This window comes from Camellia sinensis, chromosome 10 (assembly GCF_055761805.1).
Source record: "Camellia sinensis isolate YWXY chromosome 10, ASM5576180v1, whole genome shotgun sequence".
Lineage (NCBI taxonomy): Eukaryota > Viridiplantae > Streptophyta > Magnoliopsida > Ericales > Theaceae > Camellia > Camellia sinensis.
Genome location: NC_138970.1, coordinates 155,572,865 through 155,596,627, shown reverse-complemented (window position 1 = coordinate 155,596,627; position 23,763 = coordinate 155,572,865). Strand labels below are relative to the sequence as shown.

General features: G+C 35.1%; 1 protein-coding gene across 1 annotated transcript; it reads right to left on the bottom strand.

Annotated features, from left to right (window-relative positions):
• Positions 1-21,497: 21,497 nt before the first annotated feature.
• Positions 21,498-23,273, bottom strand: LOC114309581 (putative acetyltransferase At3g50280). The gene is made up of 2 exons (XM_082892648.1): positions 22,085-23,273; positions 21,498-21,879 (listed from the first exon to the last, which is right to left on the bottom strand). The coding sequence occupies exons 1-2, from the start codon at positions 23,189-23,191 to the stop codon at positions 21,625-21,627; spliced, it is 1,362 nt and encodes a 453-aa protein (XP_082748774.1). The 5' UTR covers positions 23,192-23,273; the 3' UTR covers positions 21,498-21,624.
• Between the last annotated feature and the right edge of the window lie 490 nt (positions 23,274-23,763).

The following is a 23,763-nucleotide window of genomic DNA, read 5'->3' as shown; positions in this document are numbered from 1 at the left end:
AATTTTATTCATTTAGGATTAATTCAAGTTGGAATCAAACCATTAATTCAACAAGGTAAAAATACTTATGTATTATTATGTTTACGTGATGCTCGTTTTCTTGATTATAATGATAGTTTAATGGGTATAATGGAAACTGGTCTTCATAGAGAACCTGTCCATTTTAATTGCTTTCCTGATTTTACTCTCAGTCTTAGGGATCCACATATATTAGATGCTTTAACGTGAATATTGAGTTAAATGGTTCATTTACAAATATGAAAGATAAAGTTCATAATATTGCTTTAATTTATCGTGTTTATTACAAATGTATTAAAATCAATTTAAATGTACAAGCTTTACACAAAAGTCCAAAAGATAAAACTTTACTGATTCAAAGTAGTAATAATGATACTAATATAAATATTCCTAAAATGATTGAATGGAAAGATATTGATCTCCCTGATCAATGGGTTACTGTCAATGAAAACTACAAATATTATAAAAAACAATCTACTAGTTAAGATATCCAAGATATTCAACAATTTACTGATGGCTCTGTCCGTATTAAATTTAATAGATCCAGTCAATCCTCTCGCCATAGTACTTCTAGTATACCTACTGATACTGAAACTGAAGATGAAATATTTAATACGCATTTGTTTGGAAAAAATAGCCAAATTCATGTTGGCAAACTTCTAGTATACCTATTTAAATAATTTAATATTTTAATATTTTAAATTTAAAAATAACTGTACACTCAAATCCTAACCAAACACTTAAAACAAAACTCAATTAAGAAATTATTTCTAAAACTCATAATCAAACAAATAACTCGAAACTCCATACTACTTTCACAACTCTACACTCAAATCGTAACCAAATACAAAACAAAAAAATTTAAAATATTTAAAAAATATTTTTATAAAATAGAGTTTGAATTTATTTTTATAAAATATTTAAAAATTTAAAATCGTAACATTTAAAAATTAAAATATTTAAACATATTCAAAAAATTTAAAAATTAAAAAAATCATAACATATTTAAATATTAAAATATTTAAAATCTTAACAAAATTAAAATATTTATTTGAATTGAGTTTTGAAAATAGTTTTGAATTATGTGTTTGGTTATAAGTTTTGAAAAATAATGATTATATTTTGAATTGAGTTTTGAGAAATGGGGATAGAATTATGATTTGAAAACTCAAAACAAACATCACACTCAAATCAATGAGTGAAACTACAATTTGAGAGGCTTACCAAACGGAGCCTGAAATTTTCTTAAACATTTTTTAATATTTAAAAAAAATCAAAAATTTCAAAATATAACTCAAAATTCAAAAACTCAAAACTTAAAATACAATTCAAAACTCATTTCAAAATTCAAAACTCAAAACTAAATAAATTTTCTTTTCAAAACTCAACTTATAATTTTATACTTACATCACAACTCTACATTTAAATCATAATTTTAAAACTAAATCAAACTTAAGGACTCTTTTGGGAAGAGCTAAAAATGCCAACTTTTGGCATTTTACCCATTTTGAATCATATTACCTCTCACATTTTTTACTCATAAAAAGATAAAATAGCTTAAAAAATAAAAAAATTTAATTTTTTACTGACTTTCTAAAATAAATCAATGTTTTTAGTTTGAGTTTTCCTTTAAGAAAAACCTATGAAGTGGCCTCAGCCAGCTCAAAAAAAAAAACACAAAAGCCTATCTAGCTTTTTTTTTATTTGTTTGAACTTTCGTGTTGTTATTTCAGATTTATTTGACTTGCTATGATTAGACAGTCCGCACTATTTTTTTTTGTCGTGACTATTTTAAAAATAAATCAGTGTGTTTGGTTTGAGATTTCTGAATTAAATTTTTTAAAAATTGATTTTTTTTAGTTTTTGTATTTTTTTGTTTTCAGTGAATATTTTTTAAATTGTAAATATTTTTTTTTTACTTTTTTAGATGCACCTTACTTAGATGTATCTAACAAGTAAAAAATTTGTGAAAAAATATTTTAAAAAATTAATAAATACATAAAAATATAAAAAATTTACTGAATTCTTGTATTTTTTATATTTTTGGTATTTAGTAAATTTTTAAAAGATTTTTTTTACAATTTTTTTACTTTTTAAGTGTATTTATGTTTGGTGTGTTTAAAAAGTAAAAAAATTGCTTAAAATATTAAAAAAATTCAGTAAAAACAAAAAAACACAAAAAATAAGAAAGTAAAATTTTCTGAAAAGTATTTTTTGAAAAGTGAAAACAAGCAAGGTGAATTATTTTTATAATTTTTTATAAAAAAATGTATAAAAAATGATATAATAATTTTTAAATTTTTTTATTAAAATATATAATTGACAAACGAAACCTTAATTTAATTAGTTAAATAATATAATAAAGTACAAAAAAATTATGTATTAATTTAAATAAAAAATCCTAGAAAGTAATGGAAATTAAAATTTCTTGTATAACTCAAATTAACTTTTTAATTAAACTAACAATATTTTGCAAAATATACAAAAAAAAAAAAAAAAAAAAATTATATGGCTCCGTTTGGTAAACCTCTCAAATTATAGTTTCACCCATTGATTGCTGTTTGTTTTAAACTTTCAAATCATAATTCTACACTCATTTCTCAAAACTCAATTCAAAACATAATCATTACTTTTCAAAACACATAACCAAACACATAATTCAAAACTTTTTTCAAAACACAATTCAAATCAATATTTTAATTTTGTTCAGATTTTAAATATTTTAATATTTAAATATGTTATGATTTTTTTAATTTTTTGAATATTTTTTAAAATTTTAATTTTTAAATATTACGATTTTAATTTTTAAAATTTTAAAAATTTTAAAATAATAAATTCAAACTCTATTTTATAAAAACATTTTTAAATATTTTAATTTTTTTTGTTATGTATTTGGTTACGATTTGAATGTCGAGTTACGAAAGTAGTATGGAGTTTCGAGTTATGTGTTTGATTATGAGTTTTAAAAATAAGGGCAAATTACAAACACCCCCTCGAGGTTTGGTGAAAATACAGATTTCTCCCTGAGATTTGAGAAATTATATCCCGCCCCCTGAGATTTATATTTTCATAACAAATTGCCCCTTGAGGTTTTTATTTTCATACAGATTCCCCTCTAATTTCCCTTAATTTCTTATGAAAATTTGACCCTCAGGGGGCAATTTGTAATTTCTCAAACCTCAAGGGAGAATCAATATTTTTACCAAACCTCGAGGGGGGTGTTTGTAATTTACCCTAAAAATAATCTCTTAATTGAGTTTTGTTTTATGTGTTTGGTTACGATTTGAGTGTAGAGTTGTTTTTAAATTTACAATATTAAAATTTTAAATTATTTAAATTTTTTGAATATTTAAATTATTTAAATTTTTACGAATTAAACATTTTGAATATTTATTTTAATTTTTTACTTATTAAATTTTTTAGATTATTTAAATATTTATGATTTAAATTTTTTGAATATTTATTTTGAAAAAAATTACTTTTAATATTTTGTTTTTTGGAATATTTTTAATATTTTAATTTTCTAAATATTTTTAATATTTTAATATTTTTAATATTTATACAGGCCTAAAAAATGAATTGAAAGAAAAAATAATTGACATAGAAGTTATTTGAAAAAAAAATTATTCAAAAAAATTACTTAAAAACAATTAATTGAAAAAAAATCATTTTTTTATTTGAGTATTTTAAAAATAGTTTGGTTATGACTGTTGATTAAAAATACGGATATCAATTTATGAGTTGTGTGTTTGATTATCAATTATAGGTTGAATTAAGTTTTGAAAACTCATCACCAAACAAATTTTCGCCTGCGTTTGGTTGTATTTTGTAAATGTGATTTGAGAGTATGAGTTATATTTTGAGTTTGTGTGTTGTAGAATTATGATTTGAGTGTAGAAAATTTGTTTGGTAAAGAGTTTTGAAAATAGTTTTGGAAAAGAGGTTTGATTTGAGTGGGGAATTGTTGATGTGACATTTGATATGTGATACAAAAATTTACAACTCATAACTAAACATACAACTCAAAATTATTTTAAAGCATATAAAAAATTTAAAAATTTTCAGAAAATATTTTTCCCGATTATATAAATCAATTGCAAAAAAAAAAAAAAAAAATCACTGTTTCGGACAGCCAGCCGGTCAACTGGTCGGACGACCGGCCGGCCGTCCCGTTCCCTCAAACGCCCCCTCTACAACAAACAGAATGCTTTGACATATAGATAGAGCTTCTGGCAGAGTTTTGGAAAATTAATTCCAAAACTCTTACCAAACATCATGCTCAAACTCAAGTGTTGAAAACTATTTTTAGAGCACAAACAAACAGAGCCTTCTTATTTCACATGTCATATCAAACTTTCAAAACTCAATTCCACATGCAATTCAAAACTCAATTCAACACTTTATTCAAAAACCATAACCAAACAAATTTTCTACACTCAAATCATAATTCCACAACTCACAAATTCAAAATACAACTCTGGTTGCGTTTGGTAGAGTTTTGTAAATATGATTTGAGAGTATGAGTTGTATTTTGAGTTTGTGAGTTGTGAAATTGTGATTTGAGTGTAGAAAATTTGTTTGGTTATGGTTTTTGAATAGAATGTTGAATTGAATTTTGAATTGAGTTTTGAAAGTTTGATTTAATATGTGAAGTAAAAAAATTTGTTTGGTTAATTCAAATTGTTATAACTCATAACAAAACACATTAATTTCACACTATTGAAAATTGTTATCAACTCTCATAACCAAACTCTTTTTAAAATTCAATTAAAAAATTTATTATTAACAGAAAATAACATTAATCAATTTTTTAATTGAAAATACTACAAAGGAAATAAATTTTTTTCAAAATAAATATTCAAAAAATTTAAATCATAAATATTTAAATAATTTGAATAATCTAAAAATTTAATAAGTAAAAAATTTAAATAAATATTCAAAAAATTTAAATCATAAAAATTTAAATAATTTAAATATTCAAAAAATTTAAATAATTTAAAATGTTAATATTTTAAATTTAAAAACAACTCTACACGCAAATCGTAACTAAACACATAAAACAAAACTCAATTAAGAGATTATTTTTGAAACTCATAACTAAACACATAATTCGAAACTCCATACTATTTTCACAACTCTACATTCAAATCGTAACCAAATACATAACAAAAAAAATTAAAATATTTAAAAATATTTTTATAAAATAGAGTTTGAATTTATTTTTATAAAATATTTTAAAATTTAAAAAATTAAAATCGTAATATTTTCAAATTAAAATATTTAAAAATATTCAAAAAATTTAAAAAATCGTAACATATTTAAATATTAAAATATTTAAAATCTTAACAAAATTAAAATATTAAAATATTTAAAATATTTAAAAAATTAAAATATTGATTTGAATTGAGTTTTAAAAAGAGTTTTGAATTATGTGTTTGGTTATGAGTTTTGAAAAGTAATGATTATGTTTTGAATTGAGTTTTGAGAAATGGGTGTAGAATTATAATTTGAAAGTTAAAAACAAACAACACTCAAATCAATGGATAGAACTATAATTTAAATTGTTTACCAAACAGAACCTCATACTCTCAAATCATATTTACAAAACTCTACTAAACGCAACCCAACTTTTTAAATTTTTAATTTTTTTTAGATAAAAAAGTCACAAAAAAATTACCAAAAAAAAATTGAAAAGTTTCCAAAAAAAAAAATAAAAAAATTAATTTTTTACCAATTTCGTAAAATACTACGGAGACAGAGAAGATGGAGACTGTCAAAGCTACCATGTGCCAGCAACGTTCACTTGGATTTCAAAATAATTTCTTTTTTTTATTAATTTCAAAATAATCAATGGTTGGTCATTTTAGCGGGAAGTTATTGATCGGTCTTGGACATGTGGTGTGTCTTGTGTTTTGAGGGGTGAAAATGATAAGAATAATGTTTGAAGGCCCGAAATAAAGGGTTCGAATTTGGCTCAAAACCCAAAACGAACATGTGGTGTGTCTTGTGTTTAGAGGGGTGAAAATGATAAGAATAATGTTTGAGTTTTGGGTTTTGATTTTTTTTTTTTCTTCCTTTTTTTTTCTTCCTTTTCTTCCTTTTCTTTCTTCTTCTTCGTTGAGTTAAACAGAGGCGAGAGAGAGAAACACAGAGGCGAGAGCGAGAACGCAGGTCGTCGTCGGTATTGCAGCCCGTCGGCGTCCCAGCTCGTCGGTCGATCTCGCAACTCGTCCCTTATCGTTCGTCGGCATCGCAGCCCCGCCTCCACCTTTGCCTCCGCCCGCCGCCGCCGCCTCCGCATCCACCTCCACCTCCACCTCCACCTCCGCCCGATTTTGTTGGCCCCTCTAGTTGAGTTCTTCTGCTCCTTCTTCTTCTCCTCCTCCTCCTTCTTCTTCCCCCTAATTTCGAGCCAAATTCGAGCCCCTATATTCGGGCTCTGTAGCATTACTGAAATGATAATAAGGGGTCTTTTAGAATGCCCAAAACAAGCCAATTTTTAGTTTTTTTTTTTTACCTATTTTAGGTCATATTACCTCTCATATTTTTTATTTATAAAAAGATAAAATAAATTAAAAAAGTCAAAAAAATTAATTTTTTATTAATTTCTCAAAACATCACAAGATTTATAATTTTATGAACAATATTAGAGAGTTTAAAATTCTATTAAATTTTTATCGAATGTCTTATATAAGTATAGATTTTACCTAATGTGATTCCTACACTCACATAACATATTTGGGGCTGGTTTAGCATGCTTGAAAAAAGTAAAAAAGTCAAAAAAATTATTATTATATTTAAGTCACATATCTTATTTAAGTCGCATCACTTCTCTAACACATCACTTCAAACTTAACTTATATTTCATAAAAATTCAAAAAGTATACTTATTTAGATCATCCAAAATAACCCATTGATAAATTTTTTTAAATTTTTTAATATTTTTCTAATTTTATACTAAGTAATTAAAAATATATAAAAATATAAAAATATAAAAAATTTTGATTGATAGAACATGACTATGACATATTCCTAGACTAATAATTTTTTCATTTTAGCCATCACAGCTTCCCAGAGACGCTTGCACCGAGATAAAGATATTTTTAGAAATAAACTGCTTTTCTTGACTTTTTGATTGTTTTGATGTGATTAAAAAAAATACGTTTGATAGTTGACTTCTGATAATTAATTTAGGTTAAGTTTGACATTTAAAAAAAAAGTTAAAAAGTCAAAAAATCACTATCCTATTTAAGTCATATTTTCTTATTTAAGTCACGTCACTTCTCTACCACATCACTTCAAACTCAACTCATATTTCATAAAAATTCAAAAAGTACATTTATTTAGAATATCCCAAACAACCCCTTAATAATTATGAAAAAAAATTAAATGATTATAGTTTACTTATCACATTTTGTGAGGGCATATTTTTGTGAATGACAACACGTGGTCAAGATGACACCGAAGTGCCAACCGAGGTGCCACGTGTCTTGATCATGCGCTGAGGTAATCTTGGCTAGATCGAGGTTATTTGCGGAGATACCGGAATCCGATGTGAGCGGATAAGCTATAAGAATCTTAGATGGGGGAGGACCTCAGCCCGGATAAGGATAAGGCTTTTAGGGAGTTTATCTCTATCTATTTGAAAGTCCAGGATAAGCATTGAGCTAGAGTTCATTGAAGTTAGGCTTCTACAGGGATCATGTTAGTGCAGGCTATAAAAGTAAGGCACCTTCGTGGGTCTAAGATACGTTTTTTGTTTCCTGGCTAGTGAGTTAAAGCACTGTTTGCTATCTTTGAGAGATAATTGAGTACTGACTTGATCGTCGGAGTGCCCCTAGGTGGAAGAACCACCACCTGAGTCTCATCTTTTTTTGATAGGTCGTTCGAGCGCAATCTATTCTGTCGGTGTTCTCCAGCTGAGTACCTGTTTGGCAGTGTGGTCAGAAAACAACACACACAATTTGGTGTATTCTGTGGGAAAGAAAAGATAATAGATGGCCAACGACAGACAGAAAGAGAATATTGGGGACGACATCCCCACTAGAAGCGGTAAACACTTTGATCCTAATGTAGAGGAGGAGAACTGCAATGAAGAAACCCGGGAGCAGAATCCCCCGAAAAAAGACGTCGACAAAGAGGGAGACATGCCAAAGAAGACAGACCGAGGCGAGTATTACAACAAAAGCGACCTTCAGGTATGGAAAAATAGATGCCTGAGTAGGGACGGCGAGATGAAAGGGATGACAAATAAATTGGCAGACCTGCAATCGGTTGTCAATTTCATGATACAGGACAACGTCATGCAACTACCGTTCCCATTGGAGAACAAGCCGATTCCAGCGGCCAAGAACGATGCCTAGAAAAGGGGGCAGAAAGCAATCCTCGCAGTCCCCCAGCATGACAGGGCTATGGGGCATTATCATCGGCCTTCCGGGGAGGTCGGGCGAGGAGAATCGATGAGAAGAGAGTCTTAGAAGACACATCGTACCAAAGAAGCCTATGCCAAAGAACATTGGCATGATCAAGGGAAGGAGCTTTGATTTGACACGACAAATGGAGGAAGGTCCAAGAGGACTCACAATGCGGGAGCAGTGCACCCAAAAGGCTAAAGTCCGTCGACAGCCAAGCTCCTGGACAGACTAAGGAGGATTTGAAGGATTACCTCCAGAGGAAGCGGCAAGATGTCGAGGTAACCTCTCTTGTCAAGCCGAGGACACCGTTTTCGGTAGAATTAGACAAATTTGAGGCCCCAAAGAGGTTCCACATGCTGACATTCCAGATATACGATGGTAAGTCTGATCCTAACTTTCATGTCGGCTTGTACCTAAACTCCATGACACTATACACCGGGAACGAGCCGTTACTTTGCAAAGTGTTCCCCTCATCCTTTGGGAAAATCGCATCAGACTGGTTTCACAAGTTGCCAAAAGGAACTGTGAAAAGCTGGGAAGGCCTGGCCGAGATGTTGGTGGCCAAGTTCGTGGCAAACAAACTACAGCCGTTGAGGGTCGATTCCCTGATGGCTCTGAGAATTGGCGAGGATGAAAGCCTCAAGACTTATGCTAAAATGTATTATGAAGTGTTTAACCGAATACCAGGGTGCAATCAAGAATTGGCAGTCATTTCTTTTAAGAATGGCCTAAACGATGATTGCCTGCTTCAAAATTCACTGGCAAAAATACTGCCCAAAAGTATGGAGGAACTCATGGCCAGGATCGAGAAGTATGCAAGAGCCGAAGAAGACAAGTCAGGGACAAAAGCGCTGAAACAAGAGAAGAGAAACGGCTCGCCGAAGTGAGGCTGAGGAAATACTGGATATAACAAGCAAGAGACAATACTAAGGGCTGCACAGGCAGTCACCACAGTGTTCCGGATACTAGTCTACAAAAGTCTTGGAGAGAATTAGGAACCAGCCTTACTATAGAGCACCAGAGAAGATCTTTGGCGAATTTATGGGAAGGAGCTTGGGGAAGCATTGCGCCTACCACAATGAGGATGGGCACCTAACTCAGGGGTGCAGAACCCTAAAAACACACTTAGAAGACCTGGTCAGATAAAGCCACTTGAGGGACCTAGTGGATGAGGCCAGAACAAGAGAAGAACAAGCAAGGTTGCCCTAGGCACCGGCACCCCTAGGGATGGCAATTTGAAACCGGCCCGACGGGGTTCCCCGATCCCGACCCCGATTTAAGCGGGTTTTCCCAAAAAAATATCCCCGCGGGGACGGGGATGGTATTTAAAACTTAATCCCCAAACAGATTCGGGCCGGGGACAGGGATCAATTCTCCAACCCCGGCCCCGGCCCGACTAATCCCCGTCTGTCCCGCTGAGTAATTATAATATATATATATATATATTATATTATTTGTTTAGGGTTACTATATGCCTCTGTTTGGGAAGTGGGTTGGCTTTTTGGCTTTTTGGCTTTTTTGGCTATTTTAGCCTGGGCTAAAAAGCTTGGTTTGGGAAAGGCTTTTTGACTTTTTGGCTTTTTTGACTTTTTTTGTGAGAGAAGAATGTAATGATTATAGGTTGGATATGATGTTTTGTTTGTTATGGCTAAAATAGCCTATTTTGTTTTTTGTGGCTAAAATAGCCAAAAAAGCCTGAAAAAGCCCTTGCCAAACACATATTATATATTATAATATATATATGTATTATATTACTTGTTTAGGTGCTCTCTCACTCAAATCACACTCTCAGACTCTCTCCATCTCTCTCTCTCCTGTGTAGATTGAAGATCAATGGTGTTCCCTCCGATCTCACCGATGGTGTTGGCAACAGCATCCCCGTCCCGCGCTGATCTCCCTCCCTCCCACGACGACCTCCGTCCGACGTCGATCTCCCTCCCTCCCTCCCACGCCGACCTCCCTCCTTCCAACCTCACTGCTCCACGCCCCGATCTCTCTCCCTTCCTCCGATCTTACGCCGATCTCTCTCCTTCCCTCCGATCTGCCTCACACCAACTCTCTGCCTCCATCAGATCGCCCTCCATTCCGTGGCTTCCCTTCTACCGCCTCATCCATCAGAGCTCGGATCTGATGAAGATCAAGATGAAGAAAATGATTTGTTATGTATTTTATTTTTTATTTTTTATTTTTTACATAGCTCAGATCAGATCTGCCTTTCATCCAAAAATAAATAAAAAAAAGGCAGATTTTTTATTTTTATTTTTTATGCAGATATGTTGATGAAGTTCTTGTTGTTGTCAACATGTTGATGAGTGTGTGTGCTTATGAAGTTGTTGTTGTTTTTTTTTTTTTTTAAATTTTAGCCGGGGAATTATTGGGGTCAGGGAAACCCGATCTCCGTTGGGGGACGGGGGCGGGGGTGGTAATAGGCTCCCCGTCGAGGATCGGGGCCGGGGACGGGAAAATTCCTACCATCGGGGATCGGGGACGGGGAGTGTGATCCCCGGCCCCACCCTGCCCCGTTGCCATTCCTAGGCACCCCTACCCCCACCCCCACCAGCACCGCAACCACAAGTAGAAGGACCTTGAGTGATCAATGTGATTCACTCGAGGGTCAACGACAATGAGATATGTGGGGAGACTCAGAAGGTAAGACACTTATAACATATGTGTCAGGTCCAGCAAAAAAGGCCTAGGGCAGGCGAGTGCTAGGGACCAATGGTATCTTTTACTGAAGCCGACCTAGACATGGTACAGTTTCCACACAATGATGCTCTCGTGATATCCTTGAAGATTGGAGAGTACCAAGTAAGGCGCATTCTAGTTGACCAAGGCAATTCTTGTGACATCATGTATGTCAGATGCTACATGGAGCTTGGCTTTCACCAAGACGATCTGGAACAGTCCAATGGTTGGGGTTCAATGGAACACCGACATGGCCCTTGGGGCCAATAAAATTGGAGGTGCAAGCAGGCACCAGGAAAGTGAGCATAGAATTCACAATCATTGACACCCCCTCACCTTATAACGTTATCCTGGAAGGCCATGGCTGCATGCAATGGGGGATGTTTCCTCAACGCTGCACCAGTTGTTGCGATTCCCAACAGAACATAGAATTGAGGAGGTCAGAAAGGATCAGGTGCAGGCAAAGAATTGCTCCATGGTAGTAATGAAATCCACCTGCAACATACGAGAAGCAGAAACATTAGAGATTGAGGACGAGGACATGGAAATCCTTGATGACGTCGGCAAAGAACCAGCCGAGAAAAGTGAGGAAACCCTGAAGAAGATCCTAGTCTAGTAAATGGATGAAGAGCGTTTTTTCCTTCTCGACTTAGGCTTGGCCGAGGAAGAAGAAAAGGAGTTAGAGGCGTTCTTGAGAGCAAATATTGAGGTATTTGCCTAGACACCATACGAGATGCTTGGCATTGATCCCGAGGTCACTTGCCATAGACTGAATGTGGACAGGTTGGCCAAACCTGTCATCCAGTGAGCAAGGAGGCCTATCTTGATGCATGTTGAGACAGTAGAAGAGGAGGTGGATAAACTGCTAGAAGCCAGAGCTAATCGAGACGTAAACTACCCAACATGGTTATCAAATATAGTTGTTGTGAAGAAGAAGAAGAATGGGAAGTGGAGGGTCTGTGTGGACTTCACCAGCCTGAATAAGGCTTGTCCCAAAGACAATTTCCCACTCCCCAAGATTGACCAATTAGTGGATGCTATTTTAGGGCATGGAAGGATGAGCTTCCTGGACGCTTACAAGGGGTACCATTAGATAGCCATGTACCCCCCGATGAGAAGAAAACTGCATTTCCCACCCCAAAATGGCTATATTGCTACAGAGTAATGCCTTTCGGGTTGAAAAATGCAGGAGTAACTTACCATAGATTGGTGACTAAGATGTTCAGACATCTAATAGGCAAAACAGTGGAGGCATACATTGATGACATGGTCGTGACTACCAAAGAACCTGAGTTTCTAAGTGAAACATGACGAATAACTTAGACTTATTATATGGCAGAGTTGAATTATACTTGCATATAATAGAGTTTAACTAAGTTGGCAATGTTTCTAAGTGAAACATGACGAGTAACGCACTCATTATATGGCAAAGTTGAATTATACTTGCATATAATAGAGTTAAACTAAGTTAGCGATGTTTCTAAGTGAAACATGACGAGTAACTCACTCATTATATGGCAGAATTGAATTATACTTGCATATAATGGAGTTGAACTAAGTTGAAATTAACCTGGGCTTGCCATATTAGCAGAGTCAAATTCAGATTGGAACTAAGTGCATTTGAGTAAGATTGGCAGAGGAACCAAGGTTGAGAACCTCTGCTAATCTCTGTTTGAATCTAACTTCGGCAATAAGGTCACAACCACATGCTTAATGAGAACCTAACTAAAACTTAAGTTCACATTAGGGGGCAGAGAAATGGAGAATGATGAGTAAAAGTTCAAAATGCTTTGGGACTTGTTGAAATTTTTGTAGAAAAATTTACAAGCTAGAGTTGGCTTAGTACTTACTGTAATTTTTTAGAAAAATTTACAAGTTAAAGTCAAGCCGAGGTAAATTTGAAAGAAGTACATACGTACTTGCCGAGATTACCAGGTTGCAAAACTTGGAAAGCATGGAAGACTGAAGTCTTGATAAAAGACAACAAGTAAAGTGGCAAGTTCTAGATAACACTTGTGAAAATATTTTTTACAATGTTTTCAAGTGTTAACACAAGGCCGAGATAAACAAGATGGAAGTTATGTCCAAGGTATTTTACTCCAAGGAGACTATACAGCTAAAAGAATAAAACTGAAGACATGCAAAATATTCTAAGTATGGAAATAGTGAAGCATACAAACATACAAACACTTGAAAGAAGAAGTTACACTTGCATTCAAAAGAAGAAAAAGGGCACTTCGACCTACAGAGGGATTACTTGTTCAGATTACAGAAGTGGCTCGTCGGCCAAATATGAAAACTACAACCTTGTTCAAAATGTAAAAAAGTACTAAGTACAAAGAAAAAACTTATAGTCAGACTACTCGACGTCGGTGGCAGGCTGTGTCTCGGCCCTAGAAGACAAATGGGAAATCTTCTCGGCAGCATTCTCAACCTCGTGCTCAGCGTCGATCTCTTGTAGAGTCTGATCGAGGCTCTTCTCGGCAATAGGCACCTCGGATGCAGTCTTCTTGGGGGAGGCACCTTTTGAGACCTCGTTCTCCTCATCCTGAGTCAAGTCTAGGACTTGCTCATTCAGAGTTAGGGACTTGACCCTAGTAGAAACTTCAGCATCAGCTGCCACCTCGGCCTCTTCGTCTTCGTTTTCCTCTCCATCTTCTTCTTCTTTTTCTTCCCCCTCATCCTTAGCCTCAGATTGGCTTTAAGCAGGAGGGAATGGCAACACAAGTCGGCCTTCGTCTTTGAGAGGAGAGTCCTCGAGGATAGCCAACTCCTTCAGAGCAGCCATCCAACCAAGGGCGTAACCCTTGTTGCATGCCCGTTTGACTTGTTTGTTGTACTCATCACGGACGTCAGCTGTCCCCTCGGGATAGGCTTTCTCGCCCGCTGCTTTGATCTCGGCGTCTTTTGTGGCCAAGGCCGCTTGAAGCTCGGCTTGGGCTTCGATAGTTTTTGCTTCGGCCTCTTTTTTCTAAGCTTTGAGAACCTCAGCAACAGCCTTTGCAGCACCTGCCTTTTCCTCGGCATCATCTTGAGCTTGCTTAGCTACTTTGGCCTGATCTATCAAGGCTTTCATCTTGGCCTCGGCATTATTTAAAGATTTGAGTAAACCAATAGCCTCCTTGGTCTTGTGGACCAGCTCCTTCTTCATTTCTTCTGGTTGCATTGCAAAGGAGTGGGCGTGCTGGATCGCCTAAAAGAAATGCAAAGAACAAAGTTAGTAAATTCTTTAAGTATGAAAACAGAGAATGGAGGGTACCGAGTGTAGAAGTTTACCATTACTGAGTGCTAAACCGTCAGACCAAAATTTTCGTATTCACTGACCTCGGCCATACAGTTGAGGTCATTGGGAAGAAACAGCGCAGTGGAGAGGGCGACGCCGACCTCAATATCAGAGGCGCTGTCACCGGCTCTGATTGGTTTGTCCTCAATCATGATGGAGGGGGCCCAGGGGTCATCAGATTTAAGAGAACCCGAGGTGACTGCAGAGTCCGACCTCGGCTTCTTTGACTTAGTTGATTCAGAGGGGTCAGCCTCGGCGGGCCTCTTCTCTGCGGCGGAAGTGCTTTTCTCAACCTCGGCCAGCTTGGATATAGACAAGGTGTCCTCGGAGTCGATCTGAATCACTGTTGCCTTGGTTTTGGCCTTCTTCACCATTTTTGGCTTGACCTTTGGTTGGGGTTGCGATGGTGAAGATTGGACTGTGACAACATCGAGGATGTTGGCTAGAAGGTCTTCGGCGACGGCCTTGTTGCGCCTCATTTCATCGGCAATGGCGGCGACTGTACGAATTGTTGGCAGTGCAGTAGGCGGGTTTGTTAGATCGTAAGCCGACGCCTCAGTATTTTAGCGTTTTCGGCTACGTGTTTTGCCTACGGGGGCAAGCAGTGGAGCTCAATGTCGGTGTTGACATTGGGCTGGAGGGATTAGTTGCGGAGCAGATGTCGATGGCTGCTCTGCCGGGTCAGAGGTTGAGGCCTGATCATGCCTTGGTGATGAAGTAGTTGGGGGAGTTGTCGCAGAAGGTGGAGACTTGCTCTTCTTTGGGACGTCGGGCAGGATGGATTTGTAGGTTGGGATGTAGTTCAGTAGCAGAGAAGCCTTGCGTTAATTAACAGGCAAGTCCAGCAGTTTCTTGAAATCTTTACTGGGGTAGAAGGTTTTGCGGAAGTCTTTCGGTGGCTGAGGAAGAACTGTAAGTAATAAATAGATGTTAAAACATACAAAAGTATCAAAGTAATAAAGACTTGAAAGCAAGTAAAGTGACACTTTATTCTTACCATTACCCTCTTTAAAGATTGATCGGCTCAAAGGATAGAGATGGAGGTCATCATTGACGATGAAATAATCATCTCCAGTATCTTTGTTGGAGTCTGGGACGTCGACAACTAGTTTGTATTCGGTTGACCTCAGCTTAAGGTAATAGATGTAGCCTTTTTTTAACTTAAGGCCACACATGGTATGGCAGTATTGGATGTCGGCTAGAGTGATCCTAGCGTTCTCTTGGCTAGCTAGGGCAATTATGCCGTTGATGACTCTGTATGAGTTAATGGCTAGCTACATTGGGTTTAGTTTGTAATAGTGAAGGACTTGGCGGAAGAGGATGTCAAGAGGGAACCTAAGTCCACACTCGATGAAAGCTACCACTGGGAAGGGCATGGAATTGTCTTTGGGCATGATGGACTCTTCCTCTCTAGCCAACCTAAGATGAATGGAGAACTCTTGCCTAAAGTATTCAAGCTTCTCTGGTGTATCTACCCTCCACCTAAACATACCCATGACGTTAGCCAGAGGGACAAGGTGAGAGAATTCGGAAGAAAGAGGTTTGTGTGGGTTTCAGGGAAGTACTGAGGTAAATTTTTCTGAAAATCTAAAGGGTTTTTGGTTCGGTTTTTCTAAAGAGCAAGGTTTTAGAACAAATCCCAAGTCTAAGACTATGGAAACAAGAATTGAAGGTAGGAATCTGGAAAATGCAAACAAGAAAACAGTGCAAAGAGCATGATTCAGACTCAAGAAGGTAGTAGAAATTCAAGAACACAGATTAAAAATCAAGAACAGTGATAAATTATCAAAAACATCGAGACACGTGAAACAATGCATATGTGTGCATAAGGGCCATGAACTAAAAGCAGATTGAACAACTAGAAATTCCAAACAAAGTGTGTTTGGTACTCAAAATGATGAAATTTACAACACAGATGAAGATTCAAGAACATGAATGGATTCGCAAATGGCAGTATACAAGCATAGCAAAGTTTAAAGTAAATCAAAAAAATAAAAGAAGGGGAACAACGACTTACTGAAGAAAATGGCGTCGGTGTGAGGTTCACTGGAGTCAGACGACGATGGTGAATGAAGCGGAGCGATGAATGCTTCACTGAAAGAGATGAATGGAAGCAGTTGCAGAAAGCTTTGAGAGAACGAAAATGGAGGATTTAGAAGAGAAGTGTTAGAGAGAGAAAACTTGAGCGAAATCACAGATGCAAAAGTGAAGAGACGAAGAGAGAGAGAGAGAGAGAGAGGTGTTTTTGATTAAAACACAAAAAGGCGGCAAAATCATAATTAGTGTGCCTAGGACGACGTGTCTGTCAGGCGACGCACGCAGAAACGACACGACCTGATGGCGCGTGTCAGGTACGGATCAATAAGAAAAAGACGTGTGGCAAAAACGATTGAGAAGTCATGCATGACAGCGTATACGCATGTAGAACTCTTGGAGTTCTTGATCTAATGAAGCAAAGACCTCGGCTAGGGGGACGATCTTGGTTGAAGAACTTAACAAAATTTTTTGTTTTTTGTTTTTGGGCATTGGTAAAACAGATCGCAGTCTTGGTCACATGGGAGCCGATGTGTGACGACCCGGTAATAAATGGTAGAGTAAGTTTTAACCGACGTGATATGTGGACAAAAGATATAGGTTCCATCACCTCAAGATGCCGAGGTAATAGAACCTAGGGGCAATTGTGGGGGCATATTTTTGTGAATGACAACACGTGGCCAAGGTTGCACCGAAGTGCCAACCGACGTGCCACGTGTCCTGGTCATAGCGCCGAGGTAATCTCGGCTAGGCCGATGTTATCTGCGGAGATACCGGAATCCGAGGCGAGCGGAAAAGCTATAAGAATCCTAGATGGGGGAGGACCTCAGCCCGGATAAGGGTAAAGCTCTTAAGGAGTTTATCTCTATGTATTTGAGAGTCCATGATAAGTATTGAGCTAGAGTCTATTGGAGTTAGGCTTCTACAGGGATCAGGTTAGTGCAGGCTATAAAAGTAAGGCACCCTCGTGGGTCTAAGGTACGCTTTTTGTTTCTTGGCTAGTGAGTTAAAGTACTGTTTGCTATCTTTGATTGATAATTGAGTACTGACTTGATCGTCGGAGTCCCCCCGGGTGGAAGAACTATCGCCGGAGTTTCATTTTTCTGTGGCAGGTCGTTTGGGCGCAATCTATTCTGCCGGTGTTCTCCAACTAAGTACCTGTTTGGCAGTGTGGTCAGAAAACAACACACACACATTTTATCTTATCAACTATTTTAATTTATTTTATTTTTTTTTGACTAAATCTAACTTTGGTATGTGAGGTTGGTGTTAAAATAGTCACAGAAAAATAAAATAGGTTAAGAAGTCAATAAGACAAAATATCACATTCAAACTATAATCATGTTTTTTTCTTCTTAAAAAAGTCAAAAAAAGAATTTTTTTTTTATTGTTGATTTCTCTTTTTTCTTTTTGTTCTTTTTTTTCATTTTTAGTTAACTTTTATGTCTTAATAGAAGATCTTGAAATATACATAAATAAAGAATTTAAAAATCTATCCAAGACAGAGACAATATTATTGTCCTAAACAATTTATTATTTGATAAATTACACTGATTTTTTTAAAAAATAATTGTAGAAATCTCACTATAGTTTTCTTATTTTCTAAATTATTATACATTTCGGTTAAACGTTAGCCATATGTTTGCACTTTTGCTAAAATATGTTGATCTCACATTACATGATTTAAGACTTTAAATGTCAATAATTTCCCTTGGTTGTCTTCTATATTCGAAGACACAACAAAACTCCACCAGGCAAACAATACCATTTGAACAAACATCAACCACATACCTTCACTATCACCGATCAAATAATGCTTCATTATCTTCTTCATTGTCTTCTATAATACCCAAGGAAGGATGGATACGGATGCGGAATACGGGTACGATACGATACGATACGATACGGATACGGCGATACGACAAAATTTAAAAAATTAAGATACCGGTACGGCAGGGATACGTTCATAAAAAAATATTATTTTTACAATTTTCAGTAATGTAGCATACATAAAAATAAATATGTATGAACAAATAAAGTGACATATATTTATTTTAGTTATAATTTTTAGGACATTTTTGATATTTTTTACACAAAAAAAAAAATGTGACAATTTATTTAGCCAAATAGGTTCAACTTTTTTCATAACCAAACACATTTACAACTTATTTTAATTCTTTTAAACTAATAATAATTTTTTTATAAATATAAAAGCTAATATATATATATATATATATATATATATATGATACATTGATATCAAATGGGGCCAAAACAGGTTACAAAGAGTATACTTACAAAGAAAAAAAACAAAAAAAATTGTATATCAAATGAGCCAAAACAGGTTACAGTCTACAACAAAGTATACCTATAATAAAAAAAAAAAAACTAAAAAAAATGTGTCCGGAAGAGAGATCGAAAGGAAGAGCAAGAGACGATAAAGGGAGATGGAGAGATTGACCGAGAGAGAGAGAGAGTGAGAGTGAGATCGAGCGAGATCTGTCCATCCAGACTAGAGAGATCGAGCGAGAGCGAGAGGGAGAGGGAGAGGGAGAAAGAGAGAGAGAGAGAGAGAGAGAGAGAGAGAGAGGGACGAACTTGATCGATGACTCCTTGTTGGTTGATTGATTGAGACGACGACGACTCCTCTCCTCCTTTGCTGTTGCTGTTGCGACTTATGTAGGGTTTGGTTGATTTATTTTTTTGTTTTTATTTTACCTTATTTTGTTATTTTATAGTTTGACCCCATTATAAGTTTTTAAAATTATTTTGTTGCCCCGCTGTATCCCAAAAGTATCCCGACCGTATCTTTGAAGTATCGTCGCGTATCTCAAACGTATCCGAAATTAAAAAAAAAATAGGATAATCCTTTTGCCGCATCTAATATGTATCCCATCGTATAGGGCGTATATCCGTATCCGATGCGTATCTGATACGCAGACGGGGACCATTTCGAAGTATCTGTACTTCATAGATAATGCCAAAGTTAATAGAATAACTCATAACCAACATCACTTAAAAAAATAATTAAATATCATAATGGAATGTAACAAATTTTGATTTGATAATTTTCTAACGCCACCAATATAGTGGTATGTAATATCAATTTAAATCATAACTTGTATATAATATACATGTGTATTGCAGCAGCATCACCTTAGCTAAACCTTCAAACAAATTGGGACTTTAAAGAAATAAAAATAAAAAACCTTTGAGGGGGCCAATTCTCTATAAATTATAGAATAGTTAACAATTCTGAAATGTTTACAGGCAGTGCCCCCCTTGTGTGTCCGCTTCTACAAAAAAAAAAAAAAAAAAAAAGCTATGTATAAAACTAAAAAAACTCAAAGTGAAATTTAAAATAAAATAGTCAATTCCTAAACGGAGCCTTAGTAAAGATGATTTTTTTTTATTTTTTTTATTTTATCAATCAATAAGAGAGTAATTATAAATATAAACATTTTCAAACAAACTATTAGCTCAGAATAGTTAGAAAGTCAATAAAATCTAATACAACTAATATACTAAGCTCACCAAGCCCAAGCCCAAGTCCAAGCCTAAGCGCAAATAAACTACTACCACAAAGAGTATCAAATTCAACTTCATACCACAATAATTAAGTATGAGATTTTATTTTTAGTAAGAACCTTCTATGCTGATCAAAAAATAAAAATAAAAAAGTGTGAGTTTGAAGGTGTTGTTGGGCATGAGTGCTGGTTTCGATCGTAACTATTTATCTTGCTTGATTATGTGTACACAAAAATGAGATTGGTTTTCTTTTTTTCTTTTCTTTAAGTACATCGGAAAGACAAAAATGATAGGCCTCGTTTGGAAACTCTCCATTTTAGTTAAAAAGTCAAAAAGTTATTAAATTAGCAAAAAAATCAACAACTCATACCAAAAAGTCAAAGATTCTCTTTTCTTTCTACTTTTTGCGCATCTTTTCGTAAAAAGTCAAAAAGTCATCTCAAACATACTACTTTTTTTTAGCTCATATTTTAGCCAAATAGTCAAAAAGTTACTAAATTAGCCTATTCCCAAACGAGATAGTATATTTGGTTTCAGTTTTTAAAAATTAAATTTTTTGTTTTTCGTATTTTTTATTTTTAGTGAATATTTTAAGTAATTTTTTTTTACTTTTTTAGATAAATAGTAAAATATTTGTGAAAAAATATTTTAAAAAATTAATAAATATACAAAAATATAAAAATTGTACTGAATTTTTTTTTTCTAATATTTTTCGTATTTTGTGAATTTTTTTAGAAAAATTCACAAATATTATACTAACGCAGCGGAATAAATCACACGGGACTAGATATCGTTCTAATAGACGAGAATTCTTGAATCTACAAGAATACCCTTGAATCCACAACGAAGATAGAAGAAAAGCTCTTAAAAATATTATTCAATGAATGAAAATTACATATGCTTGTAGGCTTATTTATAATAGACTATACCTAATACTTGTAGGAAAAGTGATTCCAAAATAAATTAAGAAACTTAAATCAACACAAATTAAGAAACCTAAGAGAACTAAGAAACCTAAGAGATTAAAAATTCTAAGCTATTTAAAATCCTAGTAAAAAACCTAATTCTAAATAATAAAATTAAGAAATATAAAAATTATAGAATTTTGTTCTACATCTTTTTTCTTGCCTATTGTCGGTCCAATTGTTTCAAGAAGTTTTCGGCTACTTGTTCTACATCATATACTTTTTGAATATATTTATGTTAAGTGTTTCTAAAACTTTAAAAAATTATTTTAAAAAAAATATGAAAAATAAAAAAATAAATGTTTTTAAAAAGTGTTTTTTTAAAAACTAAAACTAAACAAGCTTATTGGTTTTCGACAAGCATATATTATGATAACTATAATTATTTATTGGTATAGAAATGCTAACATGAAAATTCAAAATTTGTATTTTATTTTTTTCATTTTATTTTTCGTGATCGCTCCCATTGTCGTTTTTCATAAAGGTCTCATTTGACAAGTTAAAAAATTATTTAAAAATTTTAAAAATTCCAAAAACACAATTCATAATTAAAAAAAAAAAAATCAATCATTCTTAAATGCATCAACTTTTTTTTTATTATTAAATAAATAATAAAAAAATCCAACAAAAATGACTGAAAAAGCAAACCTCAAACGAGGTCAAACTTGACGGACCAAGTAAAAACATTATAGATGGATCACATAGTGACAGCCTCCATGAACTCTTCATCATCCCTCATAGCAACCAACTTCTCAGGCAACAAGCATACCTCGATGTCAATACTCCCTTCTTCCACCCCGGGAAAAACCGTTATCTTCCCATCACTCTTGTTCGCGCTGCCACTTCTCACCGCCACCGGTTTTCCCCAACCAAAGTCATTTCCATACACATTAAACCGAGGCGAACTACTAGTCGTCAAGGTATTGTTTGTCATAACACTCAGGTCATGTTTGTTTAGGCGGACTGGATTAGCATTCCCATGACTAATAGTCCTAGGACAACCAATCCGTTGGATTATGTATCCTATCTTAACTAATAGTCAAGTTTAAAATAATTAATCTGTACTTCAATTGTTTAACCAAATATCGAATTAATAATTTTATAGGACTATTAGTCCAATCCCAAGTTCATATCCACCCAAACAAACATGGCCTTATTGTCAATAGTTTCGGATTCTTTACCCAATCCTCGTACAACTTCCTAATCCCATCATTCGTCTGCAAAGCAATCGCTTTATTCATTTGCCAAGCCACCCAACCAAGTCCCTTCCCCACCACCTCCTCCGCCGCGGCACGTAAAATCTCATCATTAATTGTATTCCCAAAATACCCTTCTGGCAACGGGGGTCGAAGCCTTGTCCTCGCACTCACTAGTAAAACGTACTTCACCTCTTGGTTAGTGTCATTGATGTTTTGGCAACGTACGACAGATCGCCATAGATGAGCTAGTAATGCTTGGAGAGAGGAGATAGTGGTGGTGTTCATCTCGGCATTGGCTTTGGCTTTAAGTTTTGCAATTTTCTCTTTCGTGAAATGAAAAACCATTTCTTCTACTTTTGGTAAAACGAAGGTATCGCTAATTTGCTCGGAGGAAAAAGGGATTCGAATGGGGCAGTCGACATCACTAGGAAACCAACGGTTAAAAACCGGAGGTCGCGATATTTTGTCAGAACCTCGAGATATTTCTGACCAAGAATTAAAGAATTGCCAGAAACACGACCCGTCAACAACACCATGATTCATGGTGCAGCCGATGAAAAAGCCGTCGACAAGCTCGGTTACTTGAACCGCAAGCAATGATTTGGAAATGCCTTCATGGTTAAGGTAACCATTTAATGGGAAAAAGGAGTGGACAAGTCGAGGTACGTGCACGGGACCGAGGATATCGCTGACAGTGACATCGTCGGCGATGGCATGAACAAATTGCGCTCCGGCATTGTTGCAGTCTATGAAGAACGAGGAGGTGTCGTCGTCATTTTTTATGGTACCGAGACGGCCAGCGAGGAGAGGAAAGAAGTCAAGTGTGCGAGAAAATGAGATCTTGAGATGATCAACTATGGTGTTTGCTAGCAGTGGTAGTTGTTGTTGTTGTGATTGTGATGGTGTTGGTGTGGGTTTGAGGAAGAGAAGACCCTTTTGGATAGGGCCTAGTAAGAGAAGTTGGAGATCCCATGGATTCAACTCAATCCTATGGTGGGTTGATTCACCATGGTGGGGACTACTCGCTAGGACTAGATCATCGGAGATGAATCGAATTTCCGCCATGTTTCTCTCTCTACAATTCGTTTCTATTTTTTTTTGTCGCTTGTATGTTTTATCAATCCTCAACTTATTGAAGCCTTTTGTGAGTGTTAAATAGAAAAAGCTAGCAACATGGAGCAAGGATCCTCTAGAGTTTTTTTTTCCTAAAGTTTCCTAGAGTGGTGTGTTGTATGGTTGAGATTTAATGACAAGTCACATCAATTTTTTAGCATTAAATCTGAGCAAGGATCCTCTAGAGTTTTTTTTTCCTAAAGTTTCCTAGAGTGGTGTGTTGTATGGGTGAGATTTAATGCTAAAAAATTGATGTGACTTGTCATTAAATCTCAACCATACAACACACCACTTTAGGAAACTTTAGGAAAAAAAAACTCTAGAGGATCCTTGGTGAGCAAGATGACAGATACGTGATAGACATGTCTTAGACAATTTCCAGCTGTCATCCACAAGCGCAATGCAAACACGATTCCAGTTAGACTAGTCATACACAACTCTAAAATAATAATTTTAATCAGCTTTATTGTTTTTATTTTCAGAAAATACTTTTTAAAAAATTTTATTTTTTAATTTTTTGTATT